We start from the raw sequence: 24,406 nt of genomic DNA, 5'->3' as shown, positions 1-24,406 counted from the left end.
CTTCCTGGAGCATCTCTTTCTTTGAGTCCCATAGCAGATCCACTGTTGCTTGGCTCCCCAGCCGTCATCCTCCTATGCCCAGGTGCCCACACACCTACTTTCTGTCTACACAATGCCAGCTATGATCAGGTATAGAACAGCAGGATGCTCAAGGGGAGTAGGCCTCTCCCTCAGCCCCAGGAGATGAACTGTGTTGGCCTAAACCAATCAAGGAAATCTCACTCTCCTTTGCTGTAATTGGTTTAGGAGTCAGTACTGGCCAAAGAGACCTGAGGATAAGCTCCTACTACGCACAATTCCTGTCTTTGAATGCAGTTTTTAATATTTGATACTGTGACAGCCTTTTTGTGATCATGAGAGGAAAGCCAGGAGAATTAGCAGAAGCTAATATAGAGCTTGGACATGGAAGAAATACTGTACTAATTCACCCTGGAACTACCCACCCCCGGACTATTATGTGAGATTATAAAAGCCTATTATTTAAGCCACTCTTAGTTAGGTGTTCAGTTCCTTGCAGCCAAAGATATCCTAGTCAACGCTGATATACTCTCCTTTCTGGCCCCACTTCTCTATCCCATCTACTCTTCAGGCCCTGTCTTGAACTCTACTGCAACTTGCATGACAGTGTTCTGGAGAATTTCACCTTTGGCCTCCTTATTATTCCATTCACTTTCTCTTTGTGCTTTCTCTCTTCCACTTGGATGATTTCAACTGTGCATATTTATTTATAGGTCACATAAATATTTACTGAAAGTCTTCTAGGAGCAAGATCCTGTTCAGTTTTCTAATGCTCTGGGAATATGCTGATGAATAAGACCACTGAGGGACAAGAGAGGGGGGGAAGAGAGGGGGGGGAAGGAGGATTGAGGATCTTTTTATGAGTCTTTTTATGAGATTTATGGTACAACATGGTGTCTATAGTTAACAAATCAGTATTGTACATTTAAAAATTTGTGAAGAGGATAGGTATCCTGCTAAGTGTTCTTACACACACACACACACACACAGACACACACACACACAAATGAAGGGAGGGCTGAGCAGAAGGAAGAAACTTTTGGAGGTAGTAGATATTTTATTACTTTGACTGTGGTGATGGTTTCACAGGTTTCTGCATATCTCCAAATTCACCAAATTGTATACATTAAATATGTTCAGGGATTTGTTTTTTTGTTTTGATACATCAACTATACCTCAACAAAGCTATTTTTTAAAACATAAAAATACAAAAGAAAGTTCTCTTTTATGAAAATATTCAAGTCTTTTTGCCTCTTTTTCTATGGGATTATCTTTTTCATATTTCTTCTAAGAAGTGTTTTATTCTAGATACTACTCTTTCTCTTCTCTAAGTCTGCACAGTATGGATAGTTGTTTCTTAAAGATTTTGTAAAACTTCTGGTAAATTTATCTGGACCTGAAATGTTCTCTGTAAAAGGGCTTTTTATTTCTTCTTGAGTCAGTTTTGGGGAGTTATATTTTTCTAGGAATTTATCTATATCTTCGAATGCATTAGCTTAAATTCTCTAAAATATAAACTAAAAATTGCCCTCTTTTCAGCTTTGGCTGCTCCCAATAGGTTTTTACATACAGTATCTTTATTTAGGGGTGATTCTAATTGCCTTCTAATTTATATTACAATTTCTTCTTTGGCCCATGGGCCAAAACTTTTTTAGTTTTCACGGACACTGATTTTTTTTTCTAGACATCTTTTTGTTAGTGATTTCTAACTGAATTGCATTTGCGGTTAGAAGACATGCTCTGTATGATTTTACGATCTTAAATTTGTTTAGACTTCCATTATGATATGGGATATATCAATTTTTATAAACAACCCATCTGTTCTTAAAAAGAAATGCATTTTTTAGTTCTTAAATGTCCTATGTGTGACCATTAGATCAAATCTGTTAATATATTGCTCAAAATTTTCTCTCTCCTTATTGATGTTTTTGGGGTTTTTTTTTTTTTTTTTTTTTAAGTAAGCTCTACACCCGATGTGGGGCTTAAACTCAGGACCCAAGATCATGAGTCACATGCTCAACCAACTCAGCCAGCCAGGTGCCCTACTTTGTTGATTTTGTTGTTAACTAATTCCATTACTTACAGAGAAAGATGTGTTAAAATCTCCCACTATGATTATAGAATTGTTTATCTCCCTTCACAGTTCTGTAGATTTTGCTTTATATATTTTGAAACTGTGTTATTTGGAGCATCCAAATTTGTCACAACATCCAAGGGAATTAGACATGTTACCTTTATCTCTAGTAATGCTTTTTGGCCTTAAAGCCTATTTTTTTAATAAATGAATATAAGTGCATAAGCTTTCTTTTGGTGAGAATTTGCCTGATTTATCTTTCTCAATCCTTTAATCCAATCTTTCTTTATCATATCCATTGCCTTTTAAATGATTCCATAAAACTACTAACACTGTAGTGTTCTAATTATAGTTTTGGCTTCCAAAATAAGATTATTCACTTCTCAAAAGAAACAAGAAACAGAACTGGTATTTCTGGAATTATGGTTTGTGGTTTTGAATATCATTGGTTTGCCATGGTAAACCCTGGTCTTTCTCTGAAGACCAGTTCTTGTTTTTACTGAGCTCATGGGCTCTGCTGGAAAAACATATGTGTGGGTGGATGCCAGGGCAGGAAGAGGGAAGATGTGGCCAGGAGAGGTGGTAGTGGGTATGCAATGCTAAGTGTAGGGTAGATGTGGCAAATCCAAATGCCTACAAGGGCCAAACAGCCAATTTAGGCAATTACACAAGGCAGGAGGGAACTGTCCAGACTGGGGATCACTTGCGCCTCTAAAGGCAGCTCTTTATCGTCTGTCAATCCTTACTCTGTTGGAATGTTGCCAGATCATTTTCAGAGCACGGGAATTCTATGCCAGTCAAATAAATCACATCTGTTACTTACATTTGCAAATCCTTGGCTCCACCTGCAAATCCTGGAAGAGACTGCACTTAGGAGGAAGAGAACAACTGGAGAAGGCTTTTTCCCATCCCTGCTTATCCTCCTAATTGGGCTAGCCACTCCTCTTTATGAAGAGAACTTCCTCTTAAGGAATGTAAACCTAATTCATGTCCTAGCTCTTGACAAATGGATTTTGAGATTTTTGGCCTGGTCAGCTACCACAAGCAGCATGATATGCTGGTCATCCCTAGAGATACAAATGGGAGACGGTAAGAAGCAAGAGTGGGGCTCATGCATGAAGATGTACCAAAAAGTTGCTACCAAAACAAAATTTGAAACTTCTGGGGCCCATGTTGGCAGCCCTATGCCAACATCCAAATTTGAACTAATCTCACTAACCTCAGCCCAGTCTGAGAAAAAATATGGAAAAAAGAGGGAAGGAAAAGTTAAGATGTACTCCCAAAAAAAGATATATATATGCAGGCATGTATACATACAAAATCCTTATACTTCTGCTCATTTGTTATTATTCCCAAATAATAAAATATTAGTGAAGTATCTCCAGAGAACCTTTAGAATCTATCCTGCCACCATGAGGAGGTGTTCTGATAACTGGACAAACAGGGTGTTCTTTACCAAAAAGAAGAAGGAGGAGAACAAGATTGAGCCCCTACTACTTACAAATCACTTTTAGCTGTTTTTACCTACACTATGTTATGTAGCATCAAAACAAAACTGTGAGGTACTTCCATCTTATAGTGAGAAAACTGAAGCACAAAGAAGATAAATGACTTAATGAAGGTCACAGATTTAATAAGTGTTAGTTGCCAGGATTGAAAACGAGGTTTCTTGTATGGAAGTCCTGGGTTTTTCACTCTATCACACCTTCTCTGGCTGACAGTCAGATGAGAATCTCAGCTCCAGCAGCCTGGTTCTTAGCCTTGACTTCTGACAAATGTGTGGGAGCTGGGAGGTGCCAATGTCAAGAATTCAAAACTGGGCGAAATCAGAAATGAACAGCAGGACTCAGCATGTAGCTAAGGCAGGGCTGCTGGACAGTTGCAAGGAAACACTTAAGTCTGATTTTTAAAACCCTGTGATTTCTCACCTTCCCCATAACCAAATCCCCCTTTCCTCTCCTCCACACACAGACCTCGCACCCACATTACTTCTCTGAACATAAAAGCCATTTTACCTCAAATTCAAAGAAACTACTTTTCTATTTCCCTTTTTAAAGTCTCCCTCCACAACCCAATCAACTATTTAATTACTTTAGCTTAGCAAACTTCAACTTTACATGAAATTATTTCACTATCCACCTTATATTTTTAGTATATTAAGATAGGTAAGTCAGTATGTATTGCCTAGGGTAAAGAGAACACACTCTCTATATAGATTAGAACATTCTGAGTAACAAAAAATTCCTTCTGCTTTAATCTAGTGTCCGTGAAACAGAATCGTATTTACACCTGTTTAGAAATACTGATCATATAAAGTACATATCTGTAGCACGGTATTCTGACACAATTTTTGACTGGTCATATGGTAATTGTACTGAATTCATCATACAAGAAAACGGGATGTTTTCTTTTAGACAGAAAATAAATAAACAACAGAGTGGATAATTAAATTAAATTAAATTAGTTCTCATTCTCTTCAATATGCACAATATAAATATTGGAAATTGTGATAAAAGACATTTCACTAGAAAAGAAAATCCATAATTCATATGCCATCTCTCTGGTTAATTCTGACCGACCCTTCAGAGCAAAGCCTATAATTGTTCTTCAGCATTTTCATTATCAAAGGTTTATTTTACAAATAAAAATTATACATGTATAACCCATCTCCCAACATTGTGAAATTTAACGTATTCTTGGGCTTTGTTTGAGATTTTAGGGATTCATTCTGAAGTGAACAGCTTCTCCCCATTCAAACTGATCTCAGGCCCACCTTCTTCACAATTGCTTTGTATCTCCGAAAATTCATAAAGGCTCTAATAAAACATTTAGTAGTAAAGACAGTGTCCTATTTACCGCAGTCAGTATCTACCACAGTTCCTTGGAATGAATTGTGGAAGGAACAGAGAGAGCATATGAAAACTGTAAACAAGTAGGTACTTGCCCACGTAGGGGAGAAAAGAATTTAACTCTGCCCTTCAACATTCTCCTAGCTGGTCTAAAGAATCAAATTGACAGGAGACAGAAAAACAGGAAAAAAATCAAACAAAGTCTAATAATAATGTATACCTCCTGTACACATGAGAGAGACCATGGAAAACTGAGTAACTCACTGAAATGGCTGAAGCCATCATCTTAAATATCACCTCCAGCTAAAGGCAAAAGGAGGTATTGGAGTTGGGGAGTGAGTTACGGAAGCTTACCAGGAAAAGCACAGTAAAGAACAGTAAGGTTGTTGTGCAGATTTAAGCCCCTGTCTTCTCTGTTGACAAATTTCTAATGACTTAAGAGTGTCCCCTTCTTCCTGATACTAAGGAAGGAACTTACAAATGGAGATTTCTCTTACAAATGTAAATGTCTCTTACTACCAGCTAACTTCTACTCAGTTTTCAGAGTTTCTCTTGCCTCTGCAGTTTCTTAAAAATAACCAGCTCAGAACAGTCAATATGCCAAAGAGGCATATCTTGGGGTGGCAAAATTTGCTCCTTTACACCCACAAACAAAATTAAGCTTTAAAAATAGATTTCCTGTACAAATGACTCAAACATATTTTGAAGAGTTCTCCCATTTCCATAGGGAAGGTACTTGGGAAAATAGAATCATTTACATTTAACTGAAAATTTACTTCATAATTTTGCTATAAAATTATAAGGCTTCTAAAAAATCCTTGCTTATTGATACATTTTCACAAACACAAACACATACAGCATGTATTGAAATTCTCTGCAAAAAGAAACCATTCAGTTTTCCAACTTGATTATGTCCTATCCCCTTTAAGAAGCAGTTATTCTCATATGAGAGGGTCAATGATTATAGAAAGAATTATGTTTCTCTGGTTTTTAATAGAAAAATTCATGAAGAGCTTTTAGGAAGAGCATTTTTAAAATCTGTAGCAGTTTGTTTTATCCATTTCTAGGACCTTTAGCTAAAACCAAAAATCCATTACCTTTTCTTGAAACATTTCACTGGGCATCACAACTTATATAGAAATAGGTCCCCAAAGGGCCCACATTATCCTCCGTGACACCCATACGACAGTGTCCCATAACTCCTGAGCCAGCCCAGTGAATCATAGTCAAATAACAGCAGAGGAAGCAAAGGTGAAGTCTGAGAATAGTCGATATACTAGAATAAATAAGCAACCTGTCCAAGATCCATGGGATAGACTCTTACAGACCGTATTAGTTTCCTAAAACTGCTGTAACAAATTACCACATATGTGGTGGCTTAAAACAGCAATTTATTCTCTCATAGTCCAACAGCCAAATGTCCAAAATTAATTTCACTGGGCTGAAATTAAGGTGTTGGCAGGACCACATTCCTTCCAGAAGCTCTAGGAGAAAATCCTGTCCTTGCCTCTTCCAGCTTCCAGTGGCTGCACCATCCCTTGACTTGTGGCCACATCACTCCAACTTCAGCCTCACTGGTTGCATGGTTTACTCCTCTTCGGTCTGTATTCAAATCTCCCTCTACCTCTCTCGTATAGGGACATTCGTAATGGCATTTAGGGGGACCTCTGGCATAATCCAAGATAATGTCATCTCAAAATGCTTAACTCAATCAACATCTGCAAAGACATCTTTTTCACAAGTACTGGTTCCAGAAATTAGGATGGAGATATCTCTAAGGGAAGGTGGGGAGGCAATTTCAGTTTACTGTACAGACCAAGACCACAGTTCAAGAATTTAATTGTGAGTAAAGAAAATGATGGACCCTGAAACAAATAATACATCATATGTTAATAAAAATAATTTAAAAAGAAAATGATGGGAAAAAAGAACCGTGAGCTTTCCAAGCCTCACATGACGTCTTTCCCAAGTCCTGACTGGGTAATGTCAGCCATTTGGAGAATCGTTCAGGAGTCTCAGTCACAATGATGTTTATGAATTAATAGATTATCTGCCGTCAGGCAATCATCAACCAATTGAGAAGCCGATTTCTCTGCCATTATCGAATAATAAAGATACGTGTAATGGGAGGGAGCGATATTCTCACCTGACCTTGAAGTAGGACAGAATATGTTCTCTGATTACCCTTCAGTGCTTTCCAACAAAGCATTTTAGTTTAAAAGTTGCCTGGAGACCAACAGTTTTTTGTCCACAGAATATTGTCACTGACACAGTTACAAATAGGGAGGCAGAGTTTACTTCCAAAAATGTCAGGTGAGGTGCTGGGAAAATGTCAGGCCAGCTTTGGTCGCCGGTGCTTACCTTTCAGCTGCTAATGTATGTAAATGATCCCATCCAGGGGCCCAGCTGTTGGATGTGGAAATGTGCTGATGAAACTAAATTGGGATTCTAGAGAATGCAAATCAAATTGTAGGCAAAATTACTGAAACACACCAGCCCTCTTTTGAAGCATTATAGACCAACCCAAGAAAAATGACTAATGGGTAATAATACACAGTCCTGACAGGAATCATAAGCTAGGAAGGAAGTTGCATGTAAAATAATAATAAAGCATATTAAATTGCCACCAGGCCCTGCCAGAGACAAATGAAAACGGAGCAGATTCTAACCACCACTTACTCAATCCCTTTGAAAATGTCCCAGGAATCTGCAAAGAATGCTTTCACCCATATTCCCTTTCTGCTAGAAAGCATGTTTTCTCAGGAATGTTTCCACACTGGAAAGGGCAGATAGGGGATGCCCCTCTGAAAAGGAGGCGTCCTTCTGGCCAGTTCATCAACCTGCCTTGGGCACCGAGGTGAGATTAACAGGCTGCTTTGGTCAGCTACCTGTAGAGAAAACTGTGCACTTTCCCCAAGATATCCACAGTTTGATGGGTTTTCATTTCTTCTCTTATCACGTCATACCTCTCTGTCTTATATACATATAATATGAACTAATTGTTAATTGCCCATAAAACTTAAGATTCTTTTTACTCCTAAGTGATTCCTTTTTATCAGAAGGCAATTTGAGTTCTTTCTGGAAGTTTAAATGCAAAGCTCAGTCACTGGAGCCCCTGCCTGCCTGGCTCAACCTCCTACCAGCAAATTGCAAGCGAAACCCAGGCTCGAGGCCAGCAGCAACCCGTACACGTTCCTGCAAAGGACAGGTAGCAAAACTCCAGGGCGGAGGACAGGCAGCCCCCAATCTCACACGGCAGTTTATTTCAGCCTTGTTCTAATCACCCTGTTTATTCCTCCTTGACTTCATTGACCTATGGGGACAGCAGTTCTTAACCCTAGCTGCACGTGAGACACATTCCGGAAATGTCTATAAACATAATTAAAGTCTCAAACCTTCCCCCAAACACGGATTGAATTGGTCTGAGGTGGGGCCCCGGCGTCAGTATTTTTTTAATTCCCTACGTGACTCTAATGGAGCAAGCAAGTTTGAGAACCCTTGTTCTACTTGCTGGCTTCCATTACTTTTGACCAGTCCTGTCTTCCCAGACTCTCTTCCACATTCACCTACCCAGGCCCACCGTATTTATCCACTTCTTTTTCTAGGGCCATTTAAACTTCATTTTGCTGCCTGAAGCTGTGGTACTGTCTTGCCCTTCTCCAGACTTGATACATTGCCTGGCAAGACTTCCTGTTCAATTCTTTTCCAGATCCTGGCTTCTCCCGGCTTGCTTCAATGGGGCACCCACCGAGATCACTTCTTCACTTTAGCCCATCCCAAATCTAACAAGTCACATAACCCTTTCCTCTTGGAACTCCGTAACATTCAATGCCTTGGTCCACATTTGAACCAAATGCCTTACCATCGCTATACCCTTGCCTACCTATGCATTTAGAATTATCAGCCTATCCTGTATGTTAATAAGATGTTTAATAGTGTCCCTGGTCTCTGCTCACCAGATGCCAGGAGCACCCTTCCCCCAACTTGTGACAACCAAAAATGTCTCAAGACATGGCCCAATGATCCTGGGGAGGATGAAGAATTACCCCATCCCCACCCCACTGAGAACCACTGCTTGATCTGTACATCTCATCTCCCAAACTACTTCAATCAAGTTGGTTCCTCTGCCATCTGGTATATATATTCTTCCCAGTATTAATTTTCACCCAAGTTTATAATCCATTATTCTGAAGCATAGTCTTCTTCCTGAGTTGACAACCTTCAGCTCTGATTCATTTCCCAAATGATACCAACCCCAAAGCATTAAGACAGATTCTCACATCCTCTGGTCATCCTTCACCCTCCTGTTGCAGATGACCATTGGGAAAATTCTGTGGAACATATCCCAGTATAGAGTTCCAATCCACGCAGTTATTCTGAAATCTCCTTAAAACCACTATTGTGATTTTCCATTACATAGCTTTGTTGCATAAAGACTGGCCTTATGGGAGGCACCTGGGTGGCTCAGTAGGTTAAACATCTGACTTCAGCTCAGGTCATGATCTCAGGGTCCTGGGTCCATCTGCGTCGGAGTCCCCAGCTCAGCGGGGAGTCTGCTTGTCTCTCTGCCCCTCCCCCTGCTCGTTCTCTTTCTCTCTCTCTCAAATAAATAAATAAATAATCTATTAAAAAAAAAGATTGGCCTTATGTTTATAAGCCCTGCAAACACTAAATGAATTTATGTAACAATGAGAATGTTAACAGGATATAGACCAGGACCTTTCTTTTTTTTCTTTTTTTTTTAGATCTTATTTTGAAGTAATCTCTACATCCAACATGGGGGTCAAACTTACAACCCTGAGATCTAGAGCTGCATGCTCTACCTACTGAGCCAGCCAGGCATCCCAGACCAGGACCTTTCTTAACATTAGAAATGCTAAGCTGATTCCTGACTCTAAACACCCTTACCGTCCTGAACAATTATTTATTCCTGCCTCTGACTTGTGGAATGGGAATTGTAATGTTCTTGCAAAGCCCTTTGAAATTCCAAATGGGGTGGAATTTCATTTCAATTCGAGTACCAACTCTTAATTATTTGAGCTAATGGAGAGGGACAAAGCACCAAAAATAGAATATTCGTATAATACAAATTTAAGCTCATACTGACACAAACATGTATTCTCAAATTTTCAGAAATTAAAAGGTTACCCAAAGTTATTAGGCTGATTTTATTGCATGATTCAGAACTCTTCCAACTGAAGAACTGCAAATATGTATGAGCATTATGTTACTGGCATAAGACAACCAGAAGAGCAACTTTCCACGGTTCTTCACTGTAATTAGAGGTGATGTCAATGTCAATGTTGCTTTGGTAGCTTTACATAAGAATTTTTATTCTCTTCATAATTTTCTCTTTTTTAATGTTATCTTCCTTAAACACATATTATTTTTATTGTGATAAAATACGCATACAGAAAATGTACCATTTAGCCGTATTTTTTAAAGATTTATTCATTTATTTGGGGGGGGTGTGCACAGGTGCAATGGAGGGAGGGGCAGAGGGAGAGAATCCCCAAGCTGACTCCCCACTGAGTGCAGGGCCCCAGGAGCCCAACCCCACAACCCATGAGATCATGACCTGAGCAGAAACCAAGAGTCGAAGGCTCAACCAACCCAGCCACCAGGCGCACACCCCTCCCCCATTTCACCGTTTCTAAATATCCAGTTCTGTGGCATTAACTGCATTCACACTGATGTGCAGCCATCACCACCACCCGTCTCCGGAACTTTTTTATCTTCTCCAACACCACAAATTTTTTTAACAGATAGCCCCTCCATTCTGTCTACTAATAATCTGCTAAATATCATTTCAAGTTAATTTCCGGTAGCTCTTATTGCAGTAAAGATAAGTCTACCTACAGGATTTATATGGGTTTATTAATTTGACGTTCCTATATCAAAAGAGAATTCTTGTCTTTTCATAGTTATGCTTCATACATTCCTGCTACCCAATGCCTGACTAACCCTGTCCTCTCACCATTTCCCCTCCAGGGGAAATTAATATGTGCAAGAGCTTCTGGCTGCTTCCAACAGTACATAGAGTACAGGGTGGTTGACTAGACAACTATGGTTTTGTATCTGCAAAATTAGAAAGTTATTTTTAACAAATATACTTCATTTTGCTTTAAAAATATTATGGACATTGCTTATAGGATACTAAAACAAAAGCATGCTCATTTGGGGTTTTTTGTTTGTTTTTCTTTTTAGGGTGTGTGTGTTTTAAGCCTTTGGCTTTTAGACTAAACCATTTTTGGTTTAACAGGTGCAAAGTGTTAATTACTACGGAAGACAGAAGTTCCATAAAGCTTTATTAATAAAGTTTATTTTAGCTTCCCACAGCCCTAGCTTTATTAATAAAGTTTATTTTAGCTATACATCTCTTATAAAGGCTATGGCAACTTCTTTGGAACATAACATACTACCCAACTATCACAAAACTCCAAACTTTGGATTGAGGAAAACATTTCTACATTGATTTTTATACTAGAACTGCAGACTCTCATTTTCTGAGAGACAAAGACTGAAGTGGATGGCACTGATAATCACTAAGCATGTCTCCAAGATCCCTGTCTTTCACAGAACCACTAACAATGATCCTCATGGCACTCTAGCCCTCATTTTAAAACTCCATAAGGAAACTGTGTATCACAATTAAAAAGGTGAGTTTCCCATAGTTTCTCACTACAGCAGGGGGCAATTTTAACTTCAACATTTTTAAAGAAATGACTTCCTTCTCTCTGCTCTTTCTTAGTTAATGATCATTTTTGTTTAATTTGCTGTAACTAAGTGAGAGTTAATAGCGTGCTCTTATCCAGAAGTCAATGGCAGATTTATCACTTATGTCATAGAGTGGATCAAAGACAAATGTCAAAGGATTCAAGCCCCAAAGACTCTCTTCATCTGTTAGATCCAGAAACTAAAACAAAGGATTGATTTTCTTACTTATCCCCAAACTGACTCAAACCTAGAATTATCAACCTAGAATTAAACTGTATGAGGATAATCACATGAAACTTGTTTCGAGAATTCTTCTAAGATACCGGGAGAAGGAACCTCTACATTCCAGAGGAGAAATACCAACGATAAAGTTTCACTGTTATTTGTCATAGTTCGGGCTGCTGTAACAAAAATACCATAGACTGGGGGAACTTAAGAACAAACATTTACTTCTCACTTCTGGAGGCGGGGAAGTCCAAGATCAAGGCGCTGGCAGATTTCGTGTCTGAAGAGAGGCTACTTTCTGGTTTAGACAGCCAGCTTCCAGTTGTGTCCTCATATGATGGAAAAGACAAGGCTGCTCTCTGGAGTCTCTTGTCTAAGGGCACCAATCCCATTCTTGAGGGTTCCACCCTCAGGAACTATTCACCTCCCAGAGGCCCCACCTCCGAACACCATCACATCAGGGATCAGGATTTCAACATGCGAATTTTGGGGGAACGCAAACATCCAGTCCATAGCACTGTAGTTGTTTTTTACTTATATCTTAAAAAGTAACCCTCCCAGATGGAGCAGGCAACACTTTGACCTAATAGCAGTAGCTCTGACATCAGCTCATGGAAAGTACTTAACACTTGGAACACACGTGGTTCTGAGCGGAACTGTAAGGTCAGAGCATCATGGCACAGATCATTTATTGTTTTTAAGCTCTCGCAACTGTCGTTTTAAAAACCCACAACCCTTACCAGCGGAACATATGGAACCGGATACTCCAGTGTTCCAGGGAGGTCAAATTTCTTTCCTACAACTCTTAAGGGGCACCTCTTGAAACTTTCCAGTTAAGATTTTCAAAACTTTGTAATAAATAATAGCCTTGGATGAAAGCCTATAACATGGTTCTCAGTGAACTTGACTTACATCATAAAATGGAAACATTGTCAAGGTGTGGGGTTTTGGAGCACCTGCCACCCAATAACTATTCAGAGAAAATACCCACATTAGTTTAGGTCTTTTTGTAACCTTTGTGACTTTCAAATCATATAGAAGGGCAGTCATTTCTATTGATTTATTTATGAAACTACAGTTACAATTTCTCAAAAAATACGTATGTATAAAGAGGGATTATTGATTCTTTTTTTTTTTTTTTTTAGGGATTATTGATTCTTAGTAGTGTTACCAAAAAAGAGTAAAGAGCAAATTTTAAGTTCATTCTTTTTCTCCCTAATACCTAAAAAAGGATGAATGAACATGAGCATTCATTCATTTATTCAACAAACTTTTATGGACGACCTATTATGGGCTAGGTACTGTATTGAGCCCTGAAGCAAATATAAAGAAATAAATGTTCCCCCCATCCCCCATAAATGGGTAAATTAATGTCAAGGCTAAGTGAAGATTAAAACTAACAGCATAAAGTAGAAGCAAGCAGCCCAAGTCACCAGGGAGCCTAAACTCCCGGTCAATGTCCTTCACATTCTTCTCGCTGGAAACTGTGTGGCTTCATTCAGTGCTTTTCGAAGACAGATAAAGCCCAAACAAGAAGATACTTCTACTGCCCTTTTCCTTCTATATACAGAAATGAGGGCTTGTTCTAACCTTAGATTCTCTCCCTCACCCACTTGGAAAGTAGTAGAGTGGAGAGAGGGAATGAATTAATGAGGAACAATTTGTAAATCACTTGGGAAATGTTGACTGTTATAAAACAAAGGGGAAGTCCAAATAACTAATTTTAGAATCTGTCATTACTGTGCTTCATTTTTTTTTTTTTTTTCTTGTTCTTATGCTCTAATTTTGCTTGGACTACAGTTTTGCACATCAATGAATAAAAAGACAACATGTCCTCAGTCAGGTTGGAATGGTCATCGTTTCTCCATTACGACCAAGAGCAACAGTCCTTTTCTCTTTAGTCCTCTCCTCCTCCACCCATGTCAAGGCAAGTCCAGGGGAATGGGACCCCCACTTGACCCAGGAAGCCCCTTATCCCAAACCCGTTCGGGTCCTCTCCCCACCCCACCTCCCACACCACCTCCGGCTCCGCAATCCTGTGCTTCATCTTTTTCCCTTTGAAAAACAGGGGGGGAAATCATTCTTAGTAGCTATCAAGGGTATTTAAAAGAATTGTGGGGGAAAGGTAGTGTTCATAAAACTCTAGACATGCAAAGTGTATAAGGCCCAATAGTGCTAAGCTTTCCATGATTTCTGGTAGTGTCAGAAGTAAAGGCCCTTTACCTGGCCAGTCTACCGTTTTGCTCTCCACTGTTGAAGGTAAAGAAAACATACCTGAGGGGCGCCTGGGTGGCTCAGTTGGTTAAGCGACTGCCTTCAGCTCAGGTCATGATCCTGGAGTCCCGGGATCGAGTCCCGCGTCGGGCTCCCTGCTCGGCGGGGAGTCTGCTTCTCCCTCTGGCCCTCCTCCCTCTCATGCTCTCTGTCTCTCATTCTCTCTCTCTCAAATAAATAAATAAATAAAAATCTTTAAAAAAAAAAAAGAAAACATACCTGAAAGGAGATTGTTGTGTCTCAAATATATTAGGGACTCAGTGAATGACTATTGAAGCTGAAAGGATGAGTTGGTGTTTCAGAGTGCTTGATGTACTATAACAGGTGCTCAATGAAGTGCCTACTAAATAATTAGGTATCTCAAAGACTCCATAAAATGTCTCTTAATTCTCAGATCTAGGGATTAACAGAAGAATTCCTCATTCAAACATGGTGCTCCCAATACATTGCAAGCAAATCTCATAGAAAACTGTGTGGCCTGAGAGGTTCAAAGAGAGGAGAAAGGTGAACAAAACCCTACCCACCCTCGCAGCTGGGTGCTCTGCCATGTGGCTTAATGTACATAAACTTGACCCCATACACAGCTGCCTAACTGGCTTCCAACTCCCTAGGCCCATCAAATCATCCCCCACGGAGCTCCCAGTGGTCTTTGAAAAAGTGGCATTATTTTTTATTATTTCACACCTTGCTTAAAATTCTTAAAATTCTTCAGTAAACACTAACATCTCTATCTTTTAACGGTCTATGATGGTCACCCTGATCTGGCTCTTACTACCACTCCAGCTTTTTTGTTGGTTGGCTGGTTGTTTTTTTTGGAGGGGCGGAGGGCTTTTTTTTTCCCCCATGAGGTTCTGGTTTTCGCTGTGTTCAGGTCTTAGAAGCAACCCCCCTTCTCTCCTTTACCTTTAAGCCTCCGTGCTGGCACCTCCTCCTCCAGGAAGCCTGAGTCAGGTATCCCCCTTTCTTTCCCCAGCAATTACTCAGACTATCCTAACCCTGCACCTCCAAGTTATTTTGTTATTATTTGGCTCCCTTCTAATGCTCAGTGCTCACTCATTCTGGCCCATTACTCACAGATTGGCACAGTCTGGCACATAGTGGGTGCTCAAGAGACTTTGAATAAATGAATGAATGCTGGATGACTGTGCATGAGAAAAAGTTGCAGCAGCCAAGTTAAGAATTAATGGCCTAAAGTGGCCCCTGAGTGCCTCCTTTCTACCTCGCCCTACAGGCCACTCTTAAGGGGGCTGTGATTGGAAGAGAGGTGCATTCTGGCCCCAAAGGGACATTGACCTTGAAACTTACGTGAACAGAATAGAGCTGAGAACTTAAGACTTGGTTAACATTTGGGGCGCCCGGGTGGCTCAGATGGTTAAGCATCTGCCTTCCTCTCAGGTGGAATCTCCAGGTCCTGGGATTGAGCTCAGCGGGGAGCCAGCTTCTCCCTCTGCCCCTCCCCTGTTTGTTCTCTCTCTCTCCCTCCCTCCCTCTCCCTCGGTCTCTCTCTCTCAAATGAATAAATAAAATCTTAAAAAAAAAAAAGAGGTTAACATTTTCTCTCAACTATTCATCAAGAAATAAGCCCAGCATATACCTGCAGAAATTCTCAACCCCACCACCAAGTTGTTAATGACAGAGGAGGGTGAACTGTCCCTAAGATTTTACAAGTTCAAAGTACCTTTTTTTTTTTTTAAGTTCAGACTATCTTTAATGTTTTGGGTTCTCTCTTTGAAGTTCTTGTAAATTTATCATTTTTTCCATAAAATAAAACAGATTTTTTGTAAATTACCTGCCAATTAAATGACTTAATTTCCCAACTCAAATATACACATCTGTTAGTCCAACTGATATTCCAGAAAGGGCCCCATATCTATTCTATAGCGTCCCATCCTTTTCCAACTCCCCCCCCAGAGAAAACATTATGACATTATGGCTCCTCTTCTATATTATATCCCTAAAAACCAAGTGTCAGCCGTAATTCATGGGGGAGGGGAAAAAACCCTAGACTAAAAATGGAATAAAGATAACCTTCGGAAATAGAAAAATGGGGGGCCTGGGAGGGAGGACTTGTCCCCAGTATGAAGGCCACATAAAACTTCATACCTGCAGATCCAATGATTCTAGAGTTACTCCATCTACCACCATCCCCACTCCCTTGAGAGCTCCCAATGAATCCTAGCATTTCCGTCTCCAGGGCAGAAGAAAACAGTGACTACAGGTGATTTCTCTCTTGGCATCACTTCATACAAAAAAGAGTCATAAAGGGGGGCCTGGGTGGCTCAGTCGGTTAAGCGTCTGCCTTGCTCAGGTCATGATCCCAGGGTCCTGGGATCGAGCCCCGCATCAGGCTCCCTGCTCGGTGGGAAGCCTGCTTCTTCCTCTCCCGCTCCTACTCCCCTTACTTGTGTTCCCTCTCTCGCTGTCTCTTTCTGTCAAATAAATAAAACAAAATCCTTAAAAAAACCCAAAAAAGTCATATATTTGCACATATGTGAAAAGATATTCAATACAGCACTCTTTGGAGTAGAAACAAAAAAACTGAAAACTTAAATGCCCATCAAGACAGGACTGGTAAAATAAATGACACCACAGCCAGACAATGACCCATCACGCACAGTATCCCATAGCTATCAAGTAGAATGAGGTCGATCCTTGCTACACGTTCACCCGTGCACTGCAAGAGCTTCAGAATGTGTGGTTCAAAGAAGAAAGCAGGGCACAGGACAGGTGTAATTCCTACTGAATCGAAAAAAGGGAGGAATATATATATTTATTATATATAGGATGACTCTGTAAAAATATACCAATGGTTCCCCTGGGGGGAAAAAAAACCCTCCAGGGGTTACTGGAGGAGGGAGATTGACTTGTTATTATACACAGAAATTATATTGCTTAAAATTTTCACATAAACTTTTCAAAAAACCAAATTGTTTATGTGTATTTGTACATGAACACACACACTTTCAAAACAAAAGCTATCTAGAGGAAGTACAGGCAAAAGCAAAGAGGAAGGGCGAAGCCCCGCGCACTCTGCAAGCGCACTCCTGGCTTCCGGTACCACTGCCATTGCCTTGGCTGGTTTCTCAGTCCGGAAGGCACTGTGCTCTTTCAGGAAGAGCGTCACCAATGATGGAGGGGATGCAGGAAAGAGACCCTAACATAAAAATGCAGATCTTCTCCCAACATTCTTTGGAAATTTATCTTCATGAATTATACTTTTAATTAAGGCATGTCTGAAAGTTTCTTTTTCCCTATGAACTTTTTTTTTGAGAGAGACAGAGAGAGAGCAAGTGTGAGCCAGGAAAGAGCAGCAAGAGAGAGAGAGGGAGAGAATCTTAAGCAGGCTCCATGCCTAGCACAGAGCCCGACACAGGGCTCCATCTCAGGACCCAGAGATCATGACCTGAGCTGAAATCAGGAGTCAGACGCTTACCCAACTAGCCACCCAGGAGCCCCGCCCCTCCACAAACTTTAAAAGGCATCTCTACCTTCATTCCCCATGTTCAAAACAATTTGCATACGCTGCTAAGACTGAGGTCAAAGAAAATGTGAAGGACTCTTCCTCCACATTGAGTACCAATCCACCTTGACAATACGCATTCTTGGCAAGAAACTCTAGGGGAAAAGCCTGTTCACTCCTAGCCAAGCGGTCCAATTACACAGGGAGGAGTCCTTCTGATGGCATAATGCTCATCATCAGCCCCACAACAACCTGGGAAGCATTCATTCCCAGTCCTTAACCCCTTAAATGAAATCAGACCAGTGTTCAAGCCAATCCATACCCAGGAGCCAAAAGGAATAAGTAAAGGAGTGAATGTTTTATTCTCTAGTGTTTAATAGAATACATAACAAGTCACATAATCAATGATCCATTACTTCACACACAGGGAGGAAAACAGTATCCAGTAGGTCTATTACACAACTGGTTGTGAACAGGGAGAACGAAAATCTCTAGAGCATTTAGATGGTTGAAGAAATTCTCACTTAAAGTTTGGGCTCGTCTGAATTGTCTTTTTTAAAATATAGAGGGATTTTTTTTCTTGGCTTTCTGTTTCATTAGAAAAATCTGATAATCGTTATGATTTTTTTTCCTTGCCCTTCTATTTTGAGAAAATGGCTCAGTGATACGTATCACTTAGCATATAACGTTTTTAACAATTGCATAATCCCAGAGAGCTCTGTGGAAATCTTAGATTGTTTGGCAGATACAAGTTTTTCAGATGTAGGAAAAAATTTAAATAACATATAATTAACATCACAACGGACGTCTTAAACTTTTGTCATTAAATGTCACTAATGATGGGTGAGTGGTCACAAACGAATTATCATCATTTGTATTCAATAATAATGGCCAAATTCACTTGCCTATAAAGTCACAAAGACAGTTGTATAATAGTTTACATTACAATGAATGTTCACATACCTCAAAATACATTTAAAATACAAAAAAACTTGGCCTGTGGGGGAAAAAAACACAAAATGTATAAGGTGACAAGGATTCTTGATCAACTATTCATCATCCTACCACACAGGATTAAACTCTAATGTAAAGAGTATGCTTGGATTTCTTCCATCTCAGTTTCAAGGTCCCCAGTAGAGAATCTAAATCTTCAAATTCAAAGATCTTTAAGATTTTTATTGTCCAAAATTGTGACAAAGAAAAGTTAACTTCAACATAACTTGTTTCGGGCTCTAGGAAACCTTGCATCAGGTACTATAGCCACTGAAAACCCAAGAGTATTTTATTTATTCTCAAAAGACAGACTTATGTCATCTAAGAAAACTAATTCAGTTTTTAAATGAGTTATCATAAGGAAAAACCGAAAGAAATTCCAAAGGATTTACTCTGCTAAGTTTACAATAAAAAATATTCCTTTACTATTTTAGAAATTTAAGTCAGTTGAGTAAAGTACTTACGATTGAGACTATAAAAGAAATTCTTACAGAATTCAACCCCTCCAGTCAATACTTTTCTAAAATCTTGCACCACAATTTAGCATTTTTCATGTGGAGTACAAAATGTTTTGAATATTAGATTAGAATTTACATAATTTAAAAAGTAAAAAATTACCAAAGCTTCACCTTACATGGCTTCAATGTAATAACACTCCATGGAAAATTCCAATAAAAATTGGAATATGTTATGAGCATTGCCAGTTGCCCATTTTTGTCTGAGAATTCAGATTATGCATTTCCTCAGAGAAGCAACAGGCCCCATATATGGATCTGGTTTGAAAGAGAAGACAATTTTGGCTAGTCTTACAAATTTTCACTTTGCTATCAATGCCAAAAAAAACCCCCCAAAAAAACAAAAACAAAAAACCACCACCACCACCACCACAAAAAAAGAAACACAAGAATAAAAACAGTACTGAAAGGGAAAAAAAAATTCTAAGTCTCACACCTCCAAGGGGTATTTTCCACAACGTACAATTTGAAAAATTAGACTGACTATGATTCATGGTCTACATGTATTAAAAAACAGGCGACTTATCCAATACCTGGTGCAAAAGCATTAACGTGGTGCATGTGTTTTTAACCACCACTGTCAACAATTCTTTTTTTTTTTTTTAATGAAATTTGTTAAATCTCACGTCACTCCCTTGTACTCATGAACCAAATAGGCATTAAAGCCATGGTAAATGCACGCTACACTGGGTCAGCTTCCTGCAGTCATAATTATCTGAATGGTTATTTGAATGGTATCTTTGGAGGGCTTACTCGCATGGACCCTCGATATCCCATCCAACTTCAGAGGTGACCACCGACACTCCAGCCCACTTTGTAGATTACCAAGGGTCCTTCTGTGGCCCACGGCACATGGAAGAGAGGGAACCCCAAAGTGCCCACGCTAAGTCACCTCACAGAGGATCCACCCAGCGTAGAATGAGTTTCCTACCCAGCCTTTACTTTGGGCTGGAAGTAGAATATTTTCATTTTTCGACAGCCGACCTTAAGAGGGGACAGTCATCCCTAGGAAAAGAAGTCAGTTAACGGTCTCTAACCATTTAAATTCCCAGTCTTTGACATAATGAAAGGGGTAGGGGAGCACTGCAGGGCAGCCAGGGTGTGTGGGGAAGTAAGATCCATAAGGCCAAAGAAGTGGAATAGCTCAACTCAAAGCTTTACGAGATAAAATTCATTAAGACTTGAGTGGCACAAACAAAACTTCAGCAGTTTCCCATGACTCCCGGAGTTGTGCAGGTTGAACAGGGAAAATCAGAATCCCAGAGTCTTGCCATCTGTCAGTGGATTTGATCTGTCCTAAAATGTTCTCAAGTATGTGCTTTCTGTCGCACAATCTAACAGAACACCATACAGTGTGGAGAAATCTCTGTGGCACTCTTCTGTCCAGAAAGCGACTTTGCTAAATTATTTCAGGCTTGGAACAGAGATAAGCTCTGTTCCATCACCTACTCTGAGAACACACCCAACATATAAGCAAACCCAACTTCCTGGATTTCTGCTTCCATTTCCCTTACAATTACAGTCTTCATACATAAAGCTAACTTTACCTTTCTAAAAATTTAACTCCAATGAAAAGACTTCAAATCTTTGTTTACCAATTGAAAAAAAAAAAAAAGAATTAGTGGGTTAAAAATACAGGTACCTCGATCCTAAGTGGACAGTTAACGGACACATTATTAGTACATAACTAACAGCCAGGAAAAAAGTATAGAGCAAACTCAGTTTTAAAATTATGTATTTTTTCCTAACCCGGTGTCCCCAGAGACAAAGATCTAAGAAACTCATGAAAACATGTTGCTTTAGTATATACACCATCTGATGCACGTTACTGGGGGTAAATATAGGAAATCTGTTAGCATTAGTAAATGAATTAAAAAACTAAATGATTCATGTAAAATGTTTATATATGGTATATACAGATTGGATCACATGAGTCTAAGAATAAAACTGTTCCAATTCTTAGTATCTGTTATGGACATAGTAAGGTACAGTACAAGATTCATTTTTAAAAAGAAGAAAAAATAGCACTAATTTGAACACTGAAAACGACTCTTACAAAATCTTTAAAAACATACTTCAGAGAAACTGCTGAAACTAATGAAAAAGGAAAGGCTTCTCCGTCATCACAGAATATCCAAAGGAGCCACACAGCATGAAAGACAAGGATTGACTTCCCTTCACCTAAGGGGTAGACAGGATATGCAGTGGGAATTTATTCCGTGTTAGAGTAAAGGTATAAGGCAACCAGGTCTCCTTCTGTTTCTCTTGCATTTACCTAAAACACTATTTTATTGCTCAGCCCACTTGTAAGTACTTTTTCGCCTTCATTTAAAAACATGTCATTGTACGGCTACCTACAGATGGGCAGCCCCTGGTGCTTCTATGGCTCTGCAGCTGTCACCCAAAAAGATTCCACCTTCATTTCAAACCATCTGCAGAAAAGAAATGGCATTTTCAGGATTTCGGGGTTTGCCCAGAAGTCAACATTGGCTGGGTTTGAAGAAAATACGGATTTTTAAGAAGAAGAGATCTTAAGTTTAACCAAAATCAGACGATTTTGCTCGTTAATAGATCTTAAAATCAGGATTTATAATCAAGAAAATAAAGTTTAAAAAAAAACGAAACTAAAGTTCAAAAACTACTGGGTAACTCTTTGGTTAGGTTATGTAAGTATCAGCAACTTCTAAGTTTAGGACTCAAAACAGTTAGTTCATTAAACTGCCAGATAAGAGTGGATCTGTTATTAATCTTTATAAAATGCTTTGCACGTTTGTGTGCACTATTTTTTAAATGTGCGTGTACTCGAACGGATGGCACAAACTTCCACCTTTCAAATAATAAATGAATGTGTCTGCTCCTCCCTTCCCACCCCTTCACCCCTCCTTCCTCCCTCCCCATCCCCCCCCCCAAGTCTTACAAGCTAAAGTCCTACTGCCATTCACTGCAAGAATACGGGCTTTCTTAATACCCACGGCGTGCATTACTACTACCCAGCTCCGTTTACAGTCACGGCCGGGTGACTTCCCGCAGTGCTTGGTGACCTGGGCTGTCTGGCCCTTGCCGGCGTCAGCACTCTTGCTCCCTCCCGCCAGGAAGGGCGGCCTTGACCAGTCGAACTAAGCGCATTGCGCGCTGGAGCCAAGGAGAAAGGATGCCTCCTAACGCAGGAGAGTGACTTTCTACAAGTTTAAGCCACAGGCGAAGACCTTTCATTGTGCACGGAAGAGATACGATCCTTCATTGTGCCAGCACTAGATTCTTTTCCTACTTCTACCTATAACTTGTCAAAACTTTATTCATTTTGTAGTCACTGACCTGCCTACACGGGATCCTAATTCCAGGTCCAGAGTCTTCCATCCAGCCCTCTAAAACTCTACCTTTAAAGAGGGCCAAAAGGTTACGTAATGACCTTTTAAAACACTAACTATTCCCAGTGTTCTCAATTCTGATCTCTTAAGCCGCGAATGAGTCAAAAGGGCTTGGGATTTCAATCTTCTACACACTGGACAGGGTCCAATCAGGTTCTGAACAATTCTGCCATCCCCAGGTACTTGGTGACTTTGTGGCCACACTGCCCCCATTAGATCCAGACTGAAGGACAATCCAGGGGAGGGGTGGTTTGAGTCAGGGGGCAGAGGAAGCACTGGAGGGGGCTCTCTCGGTTAGCGGGGTCCAAAGAAGACGAAGAAGCCGAGAGGATTTGCGGCTGCAGGTTCTCAAGTGGGGGCGGGGGGGGGCGGTGAGTGGGCCTGGCCCAGCTACTAAAGGTGGGAGACGGGAATGGAAAGGCGTGGGATAGGAGGGGAGATCTATAATCCTCTCCTCGGCAGGAAGGAGGGGGGATGGGAGAGCTGGAGCCGCGAGGGGGTCTGGGGAGCTCACTCCCTGCAGAAGACGTACTCCGTGTAGCTGGTCCAGATCTTGTCCTCGCTCTGGTCGGTGCTGCTGGCGAAGGCGCAGGTGCCGGTGGAACTGCACGCCACCATGTGGAAGCCCGACTCGGACAGCTTGTCGAAGGCCTGCTCCAGGAAGTTGAACTTGAGGTAATAGCGCGAAGTGTAGCGCTCGGGAGGCCGGTCCGGGTCCCGGCTCTCATTCAGGGTGTCGCCGAACACCTCCTTGGCCAGCGACGTCTTGCCGCACACGGTGATGCGTGCCACTCGCCGGAACTTGGCGTCCGCCTGCGCGTCCCGCCCGATAGTGTAGGAGCCGCGGTAGCCGATGGTGATGTAGCCCGAGCGCCGGCTGCCGTCCAACGACTGGGACGGCGTGAGCAGCGGGCCCGCCGCACCCCCGGACGGGCTGCGGCTAGCCAGCTCCAGCGTGGGCGACGGCGCCCCGGCCGACGAGCCCTCTTGCTGCTCCGGCTCCGCGTAGCCGAGCGGCAGCAGCTCGTCGCCCAGCGAGCCCTCCTTCTGCACCCCGCGCCGCGAGTGCGGCGGCGGCGGCCCGGGCCCGGGCTGCTGGGGCGCCCCGAGGCGGCGCACGAGCTCGGGCAGCTCGAAGTACTCGGCCTCGCGCTGCAGCCGGCTGCGCTCGGGGAAATAGTCGGGCAGCACGAGCTGCAAGTCCCGCAGGTAATCCAGGATGTAGCGGAAGAGGAAGCCGTCTCGGTCCAGAAAGAAGCGGCCTTTGCTGTCCCGGGCCAGCTCCTGCGGCTGCTGCTGCGTGAACATGCGCCAGAGCAGCGAGTCGGGCACCGACACCACCGTGCAGCGCCGGGTCACATACACCTGCCCCCCCACGTTCAGCTCCACGATGTCGGGGAAGAGCGGCGGCTCCGCCGAGGAGGACGACGAGCCGCTGCCACCCCCGCCGCCGCCCCCGTTGGGTAATCCACGTGTGCTGTCCGCCAGAGCCATGGCAAAGAGGTGGCCGGTCTGGGGTGGTGGCAGGGAGCGGGGCCGCGCGCCGAAGCCGCCGCCGCCTTTCCCGGACGCTGGCTCAGCCCTGCGCTCCGGCCGCCGCCGCCGCCGCGAGCCGCGCAGAGTCCCCGAGAACCCCGGTGCGCTCGGCCCGCCTCACCCGCGCGCTCCAGGCGAGTGCCGGGTCTCGGCCCGGGCGCGGCTTAAGTAGAGCCGCCCGCTCCGGCGCCGCGGCGCGCTGGAGGCGGGGGCGGCTGCGGAGCGGCGGAGCCCTGCTCCCCCGGGCGGGCGGGGGGGGGGGGGACGGCGGAGCGGGGAATCGATTTGCATCCTAAACGCTGACGCCGCGCCCGGCTGCTGGCTCCACCCCGGCTCGCGCGCGTCGGGGGCGACCCGACTCTCCAATCGCCCCACCT

General features: G+C 42.0%; 1 protein-coding gene across 1 annotated transcript; it reads right to left on the bottom strand.

Annotated features, from left to right (window-relative positions):
- Window positions 1-22,035: 22,035 nt before the first annotated feature.
- On the bottom strand, window positions 22,036-24,154 carry KCTD12 (potassium channel tetramerization domain containing 12). The gene has a single exon (XM_021697928.1). The coding sequence runs from the start codon at window positions 23,985-23,987 to the stop codon at window positions 23,004-23,006; it is 984 nt and encodes a 327-aa protein (XP_021553603.1). The 5' UTR covers window positions 23,988-24,154; the 3' UTR covers window positions 22,036-23,003.
- Window positions 24,155-24,406: the final 252 nt, after the last annotated feature.

Source organism: Neomonachus schauinslandi, chromosome 3 (genome assembly GCF_002201575.2).
Source record: "Neomonachus schauinslandi chromosome 3, ASM220157v2, whole genome shotgun sequence".
Taxonomy (NCBI): domain Eukaryota; kingdom Metazoa; phylum Chordata; class Mammalia; order Carnivora; family Phocidae; genus Neomonachus; species Neomonachus schauinslandi.
The sequence above is the reverse complement of the archived record's forward strand: the minus strand, read 5'-3'. Positions and strand labels throughout refer to the sequence as shown.

What these genes read in the sequence shown, in the direction of transcription:
- KCTD12 (XM_021697928.1), bottom strand. Translation starts at nt 23,987, where the DNA reads ATGGCTCTGGCGGACAGCACACGTGGATTACCCAACGGGGGCGGCGGC.